This window comes from Pteropus medius, unplaced genomic scaffold (assembly GCF_902729225.1).
Source record: "Pteropus medius unplaced genomic scaffold, Ma_sr-lr_union100, whole genome shotgun sequence".
Lineage (NCBI taxonomy): Eukaryota > Metazoa > Chordata > Mammalia > Chiroptera > Pteropodidae > Pteropus > Pteropus medius.
The window spans coordinates 27,110,735-27,124,506 of NW_024349801.1; the positions used below are offsets into that span (position 1 = coordinate 27,110,735).

Genomic DNA, 13,772 nt, shown 5'->3' on the forward strand with positions numbered 1-13,772 from the left:
AGATAGTCCAAGCTTGGATAGGCCTGCAATTAGATTGTCTGAGGAAAGGGAGAGGGTAATGAGATGTATTGGAAAGGCTGGGATTAAGAGGACCTGGGTTCTAAGACATCTCCTTTGAGCTCAAAAATGTCTCTAGGTGTCATTCTACTCATGTCTTAAACATAGAGGTTAAATTAGTTCACATCTAAGGTCTTAACAACTTTAGGTTTATTTCAGTGGTGCTGTCACCTCAGAGCAAAGGTTCTCAAAGTGTGGTCTGTAGACCCTGGGAAGTCCCCAAGATCTTTGTAGAGGATCCACAAGGTCAAAACTAAGCTCACAGTAGCACTAAAACTTTTTTCTTTTTTTCACTGACATTTATTGACATTTGCACTGATCAAAGTAATAGTAGCTAATACTGCTGGCCTCTTAGCATAAGTTCAAGACAGTGGTCAGCAAACTTGTTGGTACCAGACTGTACTGGTACTTGTGCTGTTCTCCAGCATGTACGCACAGTGGCTTTGGTTTTTGTTTTGTTAAAGGTAGTTTCAATTAAGACTGTTAATTACGAGGCGGTAAAATTTATTATCTTCTGACCTTTGAGAATACATCTTTTTAATAATCTCTATGACATAATGGGAAGTACATATAAAGCACTCTGCTGGGTGCCAAGGCATGAAGCACAGTGGCTGTCTCGGTTTGGAAAAGTACTTTTGTCAGTGTTTGGGTTACAAGCTGAACTGGCCACTTTTTTTCATGGAGTATCATTTTTGCTTGAAAGAATGACTAACAGATTATGGTTTTTCAGATCATTTCAGTATTTGATAGTTATTTTCTCAAAAATGAGCAAAGAGAGTCTGTCTGGATTAAAACAACTCAAGCAAACAACTGGCAGTATTTGTTGCTAATGATAAAGTTAGAGCTTTCAAGATAAAGTTAGAGCTTTCAAGAGAAAATTAGAGTTGTGGAAAACTTGTACCCACTCTCAAGAGTTTGATAGCTTCTCAATACTTAAATATTTTTCTGATGAAATTGAGGGGATGACAATTGGGATTTTTTTTTTTTTAAATATTCTTTAATGAAATGTACGAACATTTGGAAAATCTGCATAACTCAGGGAACCAAAATTTTCCAGTGTGTGAACTTTCTAAATCATACATGAGTAAAAGATCCATTCATAGTGTAAGGTAGAACAATGTACTTTAACAGAAAAGTTTATTATTAGGTTTCAGATTCCGCATTGCAGGAAACTCCATTTTTCAAGTTTTGGTATAGTAGCAAAGAAGATGATCTGCAATTATCTGAAAAAGCTGTTAAAATATTCCTTCCTTGTCCAACTGCATGCCCACATGAGGACAGATTTTTGTCATATATGTCAACAAAAAACAATGTATCAAAACAGATTAAATGTAGAAGCAGAAGTGAAAGTCTGGCTGCCTTTTATTAATCCAGACATTAAAAAGAGTTACAAAAATGTAAAACACTGCATTTTTTAAAATTTGGAAAAATATTTTTCATCAAAATGTTATTTATTTTATGTAATGGGTTTATTACTAATATTTTTAAATGAGTTAATGCATACATATTTTTAAATTTTTTTAGATTTAATTTCTAATATGGCAAACATTGATAGATATAACTCATGTCAAAGTTTTGGGGTTCTCTTTTAAGATTATGAATTGGTCCTGAGACCAGAAACTTTGAGAATCTCTGCCCTAAATCATTTTGCTTGGAAAGAGAATTGTTAGAATTAATAATAAAGCTCTTTTCAAATTTAGAACTCTTTATCAAGCATGAAATGGCTGAATTATTTTTTTCTCGCGAAATACAATGGCAGGATACAGGGCATATCTCTGAATGTCCCAAAACTTCAGGACCCCTTCCTTATCCCTTCTGCTAAGGGACACGTGGAGAAAGTAAGTCCAGCCTTGGTAGCATGGGCCCTTGTGGCTGCCTTAAAGGATCTCCACTGACTTCCGGGGAGGCAGGGGCCAGCAATGTAAATAGTCTCTCTTCACGAACTGGGAGACAGGTAGCAAGGTGTGGGCTCAGTGTACGGGCTTTACAGTTAGCCCCAAATTTGCTTTCTCTCACTAGCTGCTACCTAATTGCTTGACCTATCAGGTCCCTCGGACATGAAATTGGAATAATAATACCTTCTTCTTGGGGGTAGTTGTGAGGTTACAGAAAAGATATATAAATTTATGAATTTTGAAACCCAGAACCTGGCACCTAGTTTTATTGCTTAGTTAATGATAGCTGCTGTTAATAATTATTCTCTTTTTGACTCTTTGGTGACTTTTCAGGCTGAATTTTTTGTCATTTCAGCAAAGCTGGCTTCACATGTTTTTATGCTGTATAACTTTTCCCCCTTTTTTGCAACAGTGCCAGCAGATGTAGCATCACCTGAAAGTGGCAGTAAGTTTAGATGCATTAAATTGCTTTAGCTCTGGGTATGGTGTTGAGTGTTTGCTTTGTCCCATGATATGGGACTTAGGGTAGCTGCTGGGATTTAGTTGGCTTTAGATCTAAGGATGCTTCGGGCTGGGTTTCTTTTCATTGCTTGGGCTCTTATATTTGACTCTCGTCAAATGGATATCTTTTTTGTGAAACATTTTACCAAGGTACTATTTTGTAAGATAAGATCTTCAGACTCACAAGTACCTTGCAGCTTCCATAAACTTCTGTGGTGTGATCCTTTTTCTGCTAATGCCAAGTGGAAGTGCATGAAACCCTCTGTTCTAAAATTGGAGTTGAAAGCAACTTAACTATATGCAGTAAAGACAACTGGATATTTTAGATATCCAACTTCTATTCTTTTAGGAATTTTTAAAAATTCACGTAGAAGAGCAGTATGGAGAAGCATTTTTTTGTTGTAGTTATTTGTATAAGTATCCATGTGTTTGGAACTGTGAATGTTGATTTCTTTTCCACAGGCTGCAACAGGTTTGAAGTGACACTAGAGAAATCCAATAAGAACTTCTCCAAAAAGATTCAGCAGGTAGGCAGTGATGGCAGTGGCCACAGGAATATTTGACTTCCATGAGACCCTGTCAAAGCTAGAACTTCGGTAACATTTATTAACTCTTTGAGTCCTCTGCTCTGTGTCCTCTCATTTATGCAGAGATCTCTGTCAATCCATCGTGTGCCTGAGATCCTCTTTCACAAGCAGAAATTACAATTGCACATAAATCGAAATCAGATCCCTGTCATTGGTATAGGTTCTTTGGTTCCTTTCGGCACTGTAGTTAAATGAATATTTGCTAAACTTTGTCAGAAATGTTTAATTGACTCTAATAATTTGCTGTTTTCTAGATCCATGTGGTTTCCCAGTTTAAGATTTTGGTCAGCTTGTTAGGTAAGAAAAGGGGTTACGTTTGTATTTCATGTGTCAAAAAACAAAAACTATGACAATGCACCCTTTCGTGGTTAATTTGATAGTTGTTACTTAACAGTGGAACTGACATGTTCTAAACCAGACATAGCAAGATACAGGTAATAAAGGCCACAGCAGCCCTCAGAAAATTGAGCCCTGTTCTCCAAGGAGTGTCACTTCATTTATTCAGTAATGGAGCAGATATTTATTGAGCCCTTCTGTAGGCATCGGGGATATCAGGTTGAAAGAGACATGGTTTCTATCTTTGAAATTTATGTTATGATTGTGAAGACTGAAATGACAGGAAATAATCATGACTCAGTGTGATAAGGTACAATGGAAATTTATAAAAAGTGTTGTAGGAAGGACGTTTTCTAGTGCATGATTAGGATTTTGACAGAAATAGAGTTGCAGGCAGAGCATTATAGGCAGAGGGAGCAGCTTAAGCAAAGGTCCTGAGATCTCGCCAGACTTAGGATATGTGATAGAAAGTGGTGAGAGGAAGGTGAGAGACAGATCAGGGCCAGACTGTCCAGTGCCTTGTGTGAAAAGCCACAGTGTTGTGGAAGCCAGCCAGTGAGGCCGGCTTGACAAGCCAAGAACGAGAAACTTGCCTTACACTCTAGGGCCCAAATGGTAGAATCATTTTAAACTTCATTTCTAAGTCGAGAGGAGAACATTTACGGTAACTGAATCTTCATGACTCAAGTTAAATAGGAGGCCCAAGTGAAATTATTTTGCTTGCTTTGCTAGAAAAAAAATCCTTGCCGTGGCTTTGTACAAAATCCACAGGGGATTTTCTTTCTCTTATTGGAGCCTCCTAACGTAAGTAGCTTTGAAAACCATTTCTCATACAAATATTGTATCACAAATTTCCAAACTTGAGAAAGATAGCGTATAAGAGTACTTTGGAAGAGCTCTTTTATTCAAGCCAGCCCAAATCTAAAGGAACAAAATATCCAAGTTCAGAAGATTGAGTGACTTCTTAAATGTTTCGTCATATTATTCCAGTAATAGGCCAGAATAAACCATTGTTAGTGAAACTAAAGGTACATCGTCAACCAGCATTTGCCATTTGGTTCTTCTGGTTGTTATTGTTATTAGTTTTGTCTTGAAGGTGTCTATACTAGAGAATTGTAATAATTTATCATTTTACATTCTTCTAAACAGAAAATAATATTTATGTCCATGACTTATTGACATTTCAACAAATTACTACGGTTTCAAAGGCAAAGGGAGCATCGCTGTTCACATGTGACCTCCAGGTAAGTGTAGGGAAAATGAAATTTGACTTTGTGCTTTAGAAAATACAGGGTTTCCTACATCATTCCTACCATTAAATGGAAAGAATAACATTGATATCCAAACCCAGCAGAGACTCCAAAGAGAATGTTTGATTTTGGATTGTTATTAGAGAAATTTTCCCCTTAGTATATGGTCTGAGGTTGAAAGATTTGCATTCCCTGTATGTGTGCTAATTGGAGCACCAGACTTCTGTGTGGCAGGAGGCAACTGACTAAGGATAAAAACACTTATCATGAACAAACTGTTAGTGGGAAATCAAACCTGTAATAGTACCATGAACATAACTATAAGATATTAAATTGACTTTTGTTCTAATCATCATTGTGGTCTTTATTTAATAAAGACATTTCTCTTTATTTTTGCCAATTCATAACCTTACATTCTTCAAAATCTGCCTTACTCCCTTTCTAGCATTTATGGTCTACATTGATACTGTGTTGTTTTGTGTATAGACATATTCTTTTCCTGACTCCTTTAAAGGGTTGAAAGTGGCCACTGATAAATGCTGATCCCCGACCCAGCATGTATTGACAGCCATGAGTGAGAAACATTTAAGAAAAAAAGGAAGTGGTTATGTAGGTGAAATCCTGCCCCAAGATTTTCTTCTCTGAATTATGAATGTCCATGAGATTTGCTAGCACAGGCACCTTTGGCCAGAAGCCCATGGGGATGAAGTGCTCCTCTGTCTATTGTTTCTGGGTACAGTTTTCTCCAGCTCAGCTTGTCTGGCAGTGTAACTTCGTACTACAAGGGATTCTCAGATTAGTAGCCATTTCAAGGTAGAAAAATCTCTAAAATAGATGTCATTCAGTTATGAAGTCATTGTGTACATAGCCTCATTTGCTCTGGGTGTGTCTTTCCAGCACACAGAGACTGGTGAGGAGGTGTTGCGGATGTGTGTGGCTGTGAAAAAGAAGCTGCAGCTCTATTTCTGGAAGGACAGGGAATTTCATGAATTGCAGGTAAAGTCCACCAGTCCATAGGTTAGGTGGGAGGTACTGCTCTAGTTGACCCACAGCTTGAAAGATTTCTAGTTCAGCTGTAGTGAAGGTTAGGACCCCAGTCTTGGAATTTTCTTCAGATCAGTATTCTGTTCTAAGCACATGAGTGCTTCATGCCCACTGATAAAAGTCTCATGGTCTTCAGAGGCAGGGGTAATACAGTTCTATGACTAATAAATTGGTTCTAATAAATTGGTTTATTTCAAAGTGGATTTTTGCCTTTTCCAAATGCACCTTGTCCAGTACGTGTGTGAGCTACACAGTAAGTCCTTACTTAATGTTGATAGGTTCTGTGACTTTAGTTGAAATGACATACCATGAAACCACTTTTACTATAGGCTAATTGATATAAACAAGAGTTAAATTCCTATGGTATCTCATCAATATTATTAATAAAACTATATTAAACGAAATGACATTATTTGAGGACCTGCTGTTTTTTTAATATGGGCAGTTTTCTAGTTTTGTGCTTATAGAATTGAATTCAGATGAGGATGAGGGCGATTTTGCAGAATGGGAGTGGAATAACAGGAAGGTCATGATTTTTTTTTTCTTTTAAGTTGAACTCTTGCTCTCTTTCTTCAGGGGGACTTTAATGTACCAGATGTTCCCAAATCCATGGCATGGTGTGAAAATTCTATCTGTGTGGGTTTCAAGAGAGACTACTACCTAATAAGGGTAAAACTTAGTTTTTGCAAATATCATCAGTTTGCCTTGGAGAAGATGATTATGAGGTTACCTGGGGGAGGTGATTATGTGCTTCTGAACTATAGGTCAAGAAATTGCCTTAAGTAGAGTTTTTGCCATAACAGGGTTTGTGTGTGTGTATCTCATGATATTTCTGTAAACAAGGTTTGTGTTTGTTTGATTGAGCTCTTAGCATCTTCCGCAAATAAGATATCTGTGTATCTTAAGCCAGGCAAAGTCAGCTCTCAGTTTTCTACGTGATGACTTCTCTACATCCTGTATCTAATTATTGGAACAGACAGTTTGGGCCGCTTGCTTCTGTTCAGCAGCATTATCGTGGACTGCTGTCTTCAGGCTTCAGTGCTCAGGAATTATAAACTAATTTTAGTATTAACTTAAGTATTTTTAAGACTTTGAGGTTTCTGCCTCCCAATGTTTTTTAAAAAAAAATATTTTCACTTCTTTTTTTAAACTTCAAAAGCCACATGTGTTTATCGTAGAAAATAAGAATATAAAAAAAATAAAAGGTGTAAATCATCCATAATCCCCCAACTCAGAAATAATCACTGTTAACCTTTTGGTATATGGGATTCCACCCTATTTACAGAAATACCATGAGATACACACACACAGAGATTCATACACGTATATAAAAATAATGTGTATTATATATGTTATAATGTATATTTATATATAATAACCTGCTTTTTCTCTTAACCTAAGCAATAAATACCCAGGACATTGGTTTTTTTCCTCCAGTATGCACACGCTATGTAGAAAAAGATTGATATTTCATAGGGTAATCTAAATTTCTTAGCTTCATAATCCAGATTTGGCAATTGTAGGCACCTTTCTCCTCATCCCCCACTGTGTTAGCTCTTAATTATTTATCTAGTTAATATATTTGTTCCATATTTATATTATTAGAATATCCTAATTTTATCAGCATCAGAGTTGTAAACTTGTAAAGGAGTCACTATTGTGCAGTCAACTGAAAAGCAACTAGGCATATAGGTGCTTAGAGAAGGCTGTGAGGGGTGGGGACTGAGCCAAAAGTTGCAGTAAGGGTCTCATTCCTCTGACAACCTTGAATGCTTCCATCGCCTTCTTGAGGGTAGAGTCTGAGGATGGATATCTTGTTTTAGGACCAGGATATTCAAAAGTTATTTATTTATAAACAGTAAAACTCATTCTTTTTGATCTACAGTTCTGAATTTTGACAGATGCCTAGAGATCTGTAACCACCTCCACAATCAAGATTCAGAACAGTTCCATCACCCAAAAAAATTCTTTCATGCTGTCCCTTTGAAGTCAACACCTTCTCCTATACCCCAAACTCTAGTAACTACTCTGTTCTTTTTCTCATAGTTTTGCTTTTGCCAGAATGTCATACAAATGGAATTATATAGTATGCAGCCTTTTGAGTTTGGCTTCTTTCACTTAGCATAATGCGTTTGACATCCATCCATGTTGTTGTGTGTGTCAATATATTCTTTTTTATAGCCGAGTAGTATTCCATGGTATGAGTGTACTACAGTTTGCTCATTCATTCATCAGTTGAAAGACAAATTTTTAACCATTATGATAAAGCTGCTATAAACATTTGCATATAGGTTTTTATACACTGCAAATAAGTTTTTGTTTCTCTTGGGCAGATGTCTAGTAATGAGATTGCTGAGTTATATGATAAGTATATATTTAACTTTATAAGAAGCTAACAAACAAAATGGCTGTATGAGAGTTCACTGGCATCGTATGAGAGTTCCATTTGCTCTTCATCCTGACCAGCACTTGACCAGCACTTGACATTGTTAGTTGCCAGGTTCAATGCTTGTCTCTGTGTTAGAGAAAAAGAAAACTGATTCTATGTTGTGATGACAAAATTTGTGTTAACAAACTCTGTTTGTTATCTGTTTCTTAAGCCAAGCAAGGAATATTGGCTTCTGTAGGTTTTGGGTTTTATCTGGATTTTTCTAGGCCATATTCATGCCTCTGGCCAAAGAATGCTGGATGACTCACTTTGTGTCTTCCTGTAGGTGGACGGAAAGGGGTCCATCAAAGAGCTCTTTCCAACAGGAAAACAACTGGAGCCCTTAGTTGCACCTCTGGCAGATGGAAAAGTGGCCGTGGGTCAGGATGATCTCACCGTGGTGCTCAATGAAGAGGGGATCTGCACACAGAAATGTGCCCTGAACTGGACAGACATACCAGTGGCCATGGGTGAGACCAACAGCAGCTGCTGTTGCCCACTTGAGGCTGGGGCCATGTGCCACCTTTGCAGAATGAAATCCTATTCATAAGCTTTAGCAGACTATGGTTTAGTGTCATTCACTCTCAGTTCCCCTTCTTATAAGAAGACGACTGTTTTAAGGTCATTAAAAAAGGAATATTCTGATTTTTTTAGGAAGCTGAGTTTTGCCCCAGACGGGGGAAAATGAAAACAGAATTGTACATTTTAGGAAGGGATTGTCTATGGCTATTTTTACTTCTTAGTTCCTTTTTAATGGTTTTATTGTGTCCTCTGCCAAGTAATTTGTGAAAATTCCTTATTTATCCCTATAATACATATAACTCAATATCAAAGGGATTTTGATGTGATTATCGCTGCTGTTGTTTTTGTAGCTTAAAGGCACAGACGGCATTTAAGTGTCAGTCTCTGGCCTACACATTAGGTGTTTCTGTCCGACACCTGCCTCAGGCTCCCAGTGCTCTGCAGTATTGCCTGGAAGCATATTTCTGTTGGAAGAATGAGCATTTTAATAATAGTTATTGCTGTGGAGTGGGGCATAAGGCATGCTGTCTTTAAGGACTATAGCTCTGAAGACAAAATTACATTTTGGATAAAGAGATAAAACAAGGCACTACTTAAGTTATTAAGTTGGATGAATTGAGATTCAGTAGTTCAGAAAGGGGAAATTCATTGTTCATTAGTCAGGAAGACGTTTTGTTACATCAGCAAGATTAGACTTAGATCAGGCAGGGGGTTTAGGATCTGGCTTGAAGAAAAATTCCTTTTCATTCTAGGCAGAAAGAATCCTTTGAAAAATGAGTAGAAATGCAAAATACATGCTGCTTTGTGAGAGGGCGTGACAGACTGAGCTGGCTAAAACAGGTGGGCCGAATTATGGAAGAATAAGGAAACCTATGAGAAGGTCGGAGAGGCCAGTAGATTCCTCAACATTTTGATAAAAGCATTATGTTCTAGGGTGGTTATTCTATGGTGGTTAGAGAGTAATCGACAGGAAGGAAGATAAATCATAAGGATAGTATTTTATAAGGCCCAAGGTTATGTATGTTAACAAGTTTGAGGGGCTGAGAGCTTCATGAGAAGAAGCTTCATGATGTTCCAGGGCCTTATTCTCCTTAAAGAAGGACCTTGGTAGATTGGATAAAGATATGTGTAATATTGCTTGAAGTATGTTTCTGATTTCCCAGTGTGAGAGTTCCTGTTTTAAAAGCTTTGTTAGTGCCCAGTGCCTTCAGCAATATTTCTCAAAAACATTTCTGTGCCGTAACATATTAAAGGAAAGAACATTCTTTCTAGGTAGGGTGAGAGAATCACCATCTGACAGGAGGAATACGAAACTTAGGATGGTGTGTATTTTAAATTTTATTTATATTTCGCTCTCATCTTTGCTACTTCACCCAGGCTCCAGTCATTTCGGACTCCCTCCCACTGTGCCATTGTCTGCACTGTTGCTGTTTCCTTTCTTCTCGCCCAACAGCGTCTTGCCCATGTGACAAGGCTTCTTTCAGTGGCACTTCCTCTATAAAGTCTTCTCTGACCTGCAGGCACATTCAATCACTTCCCTCTTTATGCTCCCAGAGCCCTTTCAGGTTTCTCTGTCATGGCATCCACACCATCCTCTCTGGATGCAGTGAGTTGTCTGTCTCTTCTGCTCATGTTGGAACTCCGTGAGCTCTGGGCTCATGTCTTGATACACGTCAAGTAGTGCCTGCAGCATGGCCATTCATTCATTCACTCATTCATTTATTTATTTTTGAAACATGGCCTTTTAGTAAATGCTTGGCGAATAGATGGATCACTGTTGTTGTCAGCCAGTTATTACATGCCTGCTGCACACCAGCAACTCTGCAAAGTTTTGAAGATACAAAGAGATCCAGACCATCTCTGTTGTTTTTGAGAAACAGCGCTGAAGAGTTGAGGAGACTGAACAAATGATAAGATATGACAATCAAAAGGGTTTCTATTATAGATTATCTTTTTTAAAAAATTAGACCTTATTAAGTTAAAAAGGACAGAAATATTACATATTTATACCAACTAACACTAGAGAAGATTGTACTAACTTTTAAAAATGAGGTCAGCATTAAAAGAAAAAAAATCCAATACAAATCAACATACTTTTTTATTTTTTCATAAGATGAAAAATAACATAATAGCAACAATAGCATTCAAATTGATGGAAATATTACTTAGTTTTTCTCATTTCTGAGTTCCCTTCGGGCTTTGAAATTTTATTATACTATTATTTAAAGTATAAATTTTAAATATAAAATGAAAAAATTTTTATAAGAAAATAGATAATGAGAAAAATAAGCTCATAGCAAGTTAGCCACACAGAAAATGTTCTTATAATTATATTCTTTGAGGTTAAATTTCTATGTGACAATTATGCCATCTAGTGGTTCAGTTTTTACTAATTTAAAATTTTTTTAAAAAATTTATTTTTAATGTAGTAAAAACACAACATAAAATCTACCATCTTAATCATTGTTAATGTACAGTTCAGTAGTATTATATTTACTCACATTGTTTTGCAACAGATTTTAGAAATTCTTCATCGTATAAAACTGAAACTCCATATCCATTAAACCACCCTTTCCCCAGCCCTTGGCAACCCCCATTCTACTTTCTGTTTCTATGAATTTGACACTCTAGATGCCTCATGTAAGTGGTAGAAAACAGCTACACTGAGAATGCCATCCAGCTGCCTTCTCTCTGAACCATTAAATATCAAGTGGAGTTTTACATCTTTTCTCTGAACCATTAAATATCAAGTGGAGTTTTACATCTACTTGAAAATCTCAAGTAGAAACAACATTGGCCAGAAATGTTGAACCCTTTCTTTAGCATTTTAGGGAAAAAAGACGTTGCCTTCCTCTTGTGCTTCCTAAGAGAATGAAAGAAGAGGTTATGTAACCTCGATTTCCCATTGGTAAGTTGTTAGGGGCAGCTGGCCTTTGGTCTAGTTTTGTGACTGAAGAGAAAGGAGCAAGTGAAGCTTCCACCTAGTTCTTTGGGGGAAAACAGTAGGAGTGGGATCAGGTCGCTCTCAGCAAAGCTGTATGCATCCTTTTCGTGCAAGAGATTTCTCTTTGCATCACTCAGGTCATCTTTTTTTCTTTTTATGTCATATCTATAGGATCCTGGCTTGGTATTTGACTAGTGGAGTTTTTGGAGATCTCATTTAAATGCAGCTTAGAAATGGCAACTGAGCCTAAATGCAGCTTAGAAATGGCAACATAAGCCTAAAGCCTTAGACCAGAACTACAACTCAAAATGTTCTCTCTTGCACAGAGCATCAGCCTCCTTACATCATTGCAGTGTTGCCTCGATATGTGGAGATCCGAACATTTGAGCCGAGGCTTCTGGTCCAGAGCATTGAATTGCAAAGGCCCCGTTTCATTACCTCGGGCGGGTAAGGAACTTTTTTTCTTTAACGTAGCTGCCTTTAGAATAATGTGATATTATTCTAAAGCTTTAGAGTCACCTGTGTTGTCATAAAGCCTGTGCTCCTTTGCTGATATTCTTACTCCTGCCTCCAGATCAAACATTATTTACGTGGCCAGCAATCATTTTGTTTGGAGACTCATTCCTGTCCCCATGGCAACCCAAATCCAACAGCTTCTCCAGGACAAGCAGTTTGAATTGGCTTTGCAGCTTGCAGTAAGTCTTTTTTCTGAGATTAGGGTGTGAGTCTGCCTTCCTCATTGTTCTCCAGAGTAGGTAATTTGTCTTTAGTCCATGTTTATATTTAGTTTGGACTGATAGAATAAGCACAGAACTGAAAGTCAGAGGACTTAGATTCAAGGTCTGACTCTACCTTAAAGTATCTGTGTTAAGTGATTTCACCTTTTCAATTGGCTTATCTATCAAATATAGAATGAGTGCCATAATAGTAGTACCTCATAGAATTAATAGAATAAAATAATTTAATAGATATGGTCTGGCCTTGAAAAATGAAAGACAGTGCAAACATTAGAGTGAAGTAACAATCATAAATGTAAAATTACATTCTTATTGAATGGAACTACTCAACATCCCTTTCAACAGTGGACTTCTGTATTTAGATTAGCAGGGCTTCTTTTAGGTGTTCTGCAACCATCTCAAATTGCTGCATTCAGCAGGGCTGTACTTTTATATTTACGACTGTCACTCTCCTCAAATGTTTGCATGGAACGATGTTTGCAGTGAAGTAGCAACCATGCTCTGGTTCCAATAATACTGCCATTGCCAACAGACTTCTTGGACACTGATTTCCAGGGCTTGTCTTGTTGTTTTGGACATCCTCGGTGGTGATTATTGTCATTTGTAGAGGGTGGAGTTGCTTTTAGAAAAAAACCAAAAGTCATTCTGAGCTTTTCCTAGTCATTAAACCATATGGTGGTAATTTGGTAAAAGAGAAGAAATTTTTATGAAGGTAATTATAGGAAAACTTAATTACTAGATTATGTTATGAATTATTTCTGAAAGGAAAGCAGTAGTGACAAATTTTGGTATACATATGTTTATAGTCACATACGATGAGTACTTTTGAAGAGCAACATTTATTTTGGATGTATGAGTTCTAGATTTAAAACAAAAATCTGGTCTTAATAGTTGGCCATGTTTAATATCCCATAAAATTTTTTTCTTTCCTGGGACATTTAATTTCAGCATCTTACCATTCTGTTATTTTCTACTCGTACACTGCCCTATATTATTTTATTTTATTTTCATTTTAAAATTACTGAATACCCATGAAATGAACTCACCATCCTACCCAAGAAAAAGGACTTATATAACATATATGTTCCTCTCCATCCCGTCCCTCTTGTCTCCCCTCCAGACATAGCCATTATTTAAAATTTTGTGTTTATCGTGCCCTTAAATTTCTTTTATTTAATCTTTTACATTTACATGTTTGCTTGAATATGTATTTAGTTTTTGAACTTCATAAAAAAGGATGTCATGCAGTACATAGCTTCTTTAATATCTATATTTTTCTTAATAGGAAGGTCTCAGATCTTTTCAGTGATCATCCTGCTGCAGGTTGTCTGTTTAATCTTTAGTAGAGAAATGGAAGTGGGTTTTGATTTTTCCTTCTCTTTTCTAGGCTTGTGCTTACTAGATAGTCTACTCTGTGATGAAAGAGGGTTGGTTGATAACATCTTAGCTCTTAAGGAACTTATCTTTTTTT

The 13,772-nt window shown here is 37.0% G+C and overlaps 1 protein-coding gene across 1 annotated transcript in view; it reads left to right on the plus strand.

The window, feature by feature from the left end:
* Positions 1-13,772, plus strand: part of VPS39 (VPS39 subunit of HOPS complex) — a 37,054-nt gene that overhangs the window by 9,571 nt on the left and 13,711 nt on the right. Inside the window, exons 3-10 of the mRNA XM_039888415.1 lie at positions 2,916-2,980; positions 3,295-3,337; positions 4,526-4,620; positions 5,524-5,622; positions 6,247-6,339; positions 8,385-8,568; positions 11,891-12,011; positions 12,139-12,259. Coding sequence (XP_039744349.1) covers positions 2,916-2,980; positions 3,295-3,337; positions 4,526-4,620; positions 5,524-5,622; positions 6,247-6,339; positions 8,385-8,568; positions 11,891-12,011; positions 12,139-12,259 — 821 coding nt within the window. The remainder of the gene's footprint in view (positions 1-2,915; positions 2,981-3,294; positions 3,338-4,525; positions 4,621-5,523; positions 5,623-6,246; positions 6,340-8,384; positions 8,569-11,890; positions 12,012-12,138; positions 12,260-13,772) is intronic.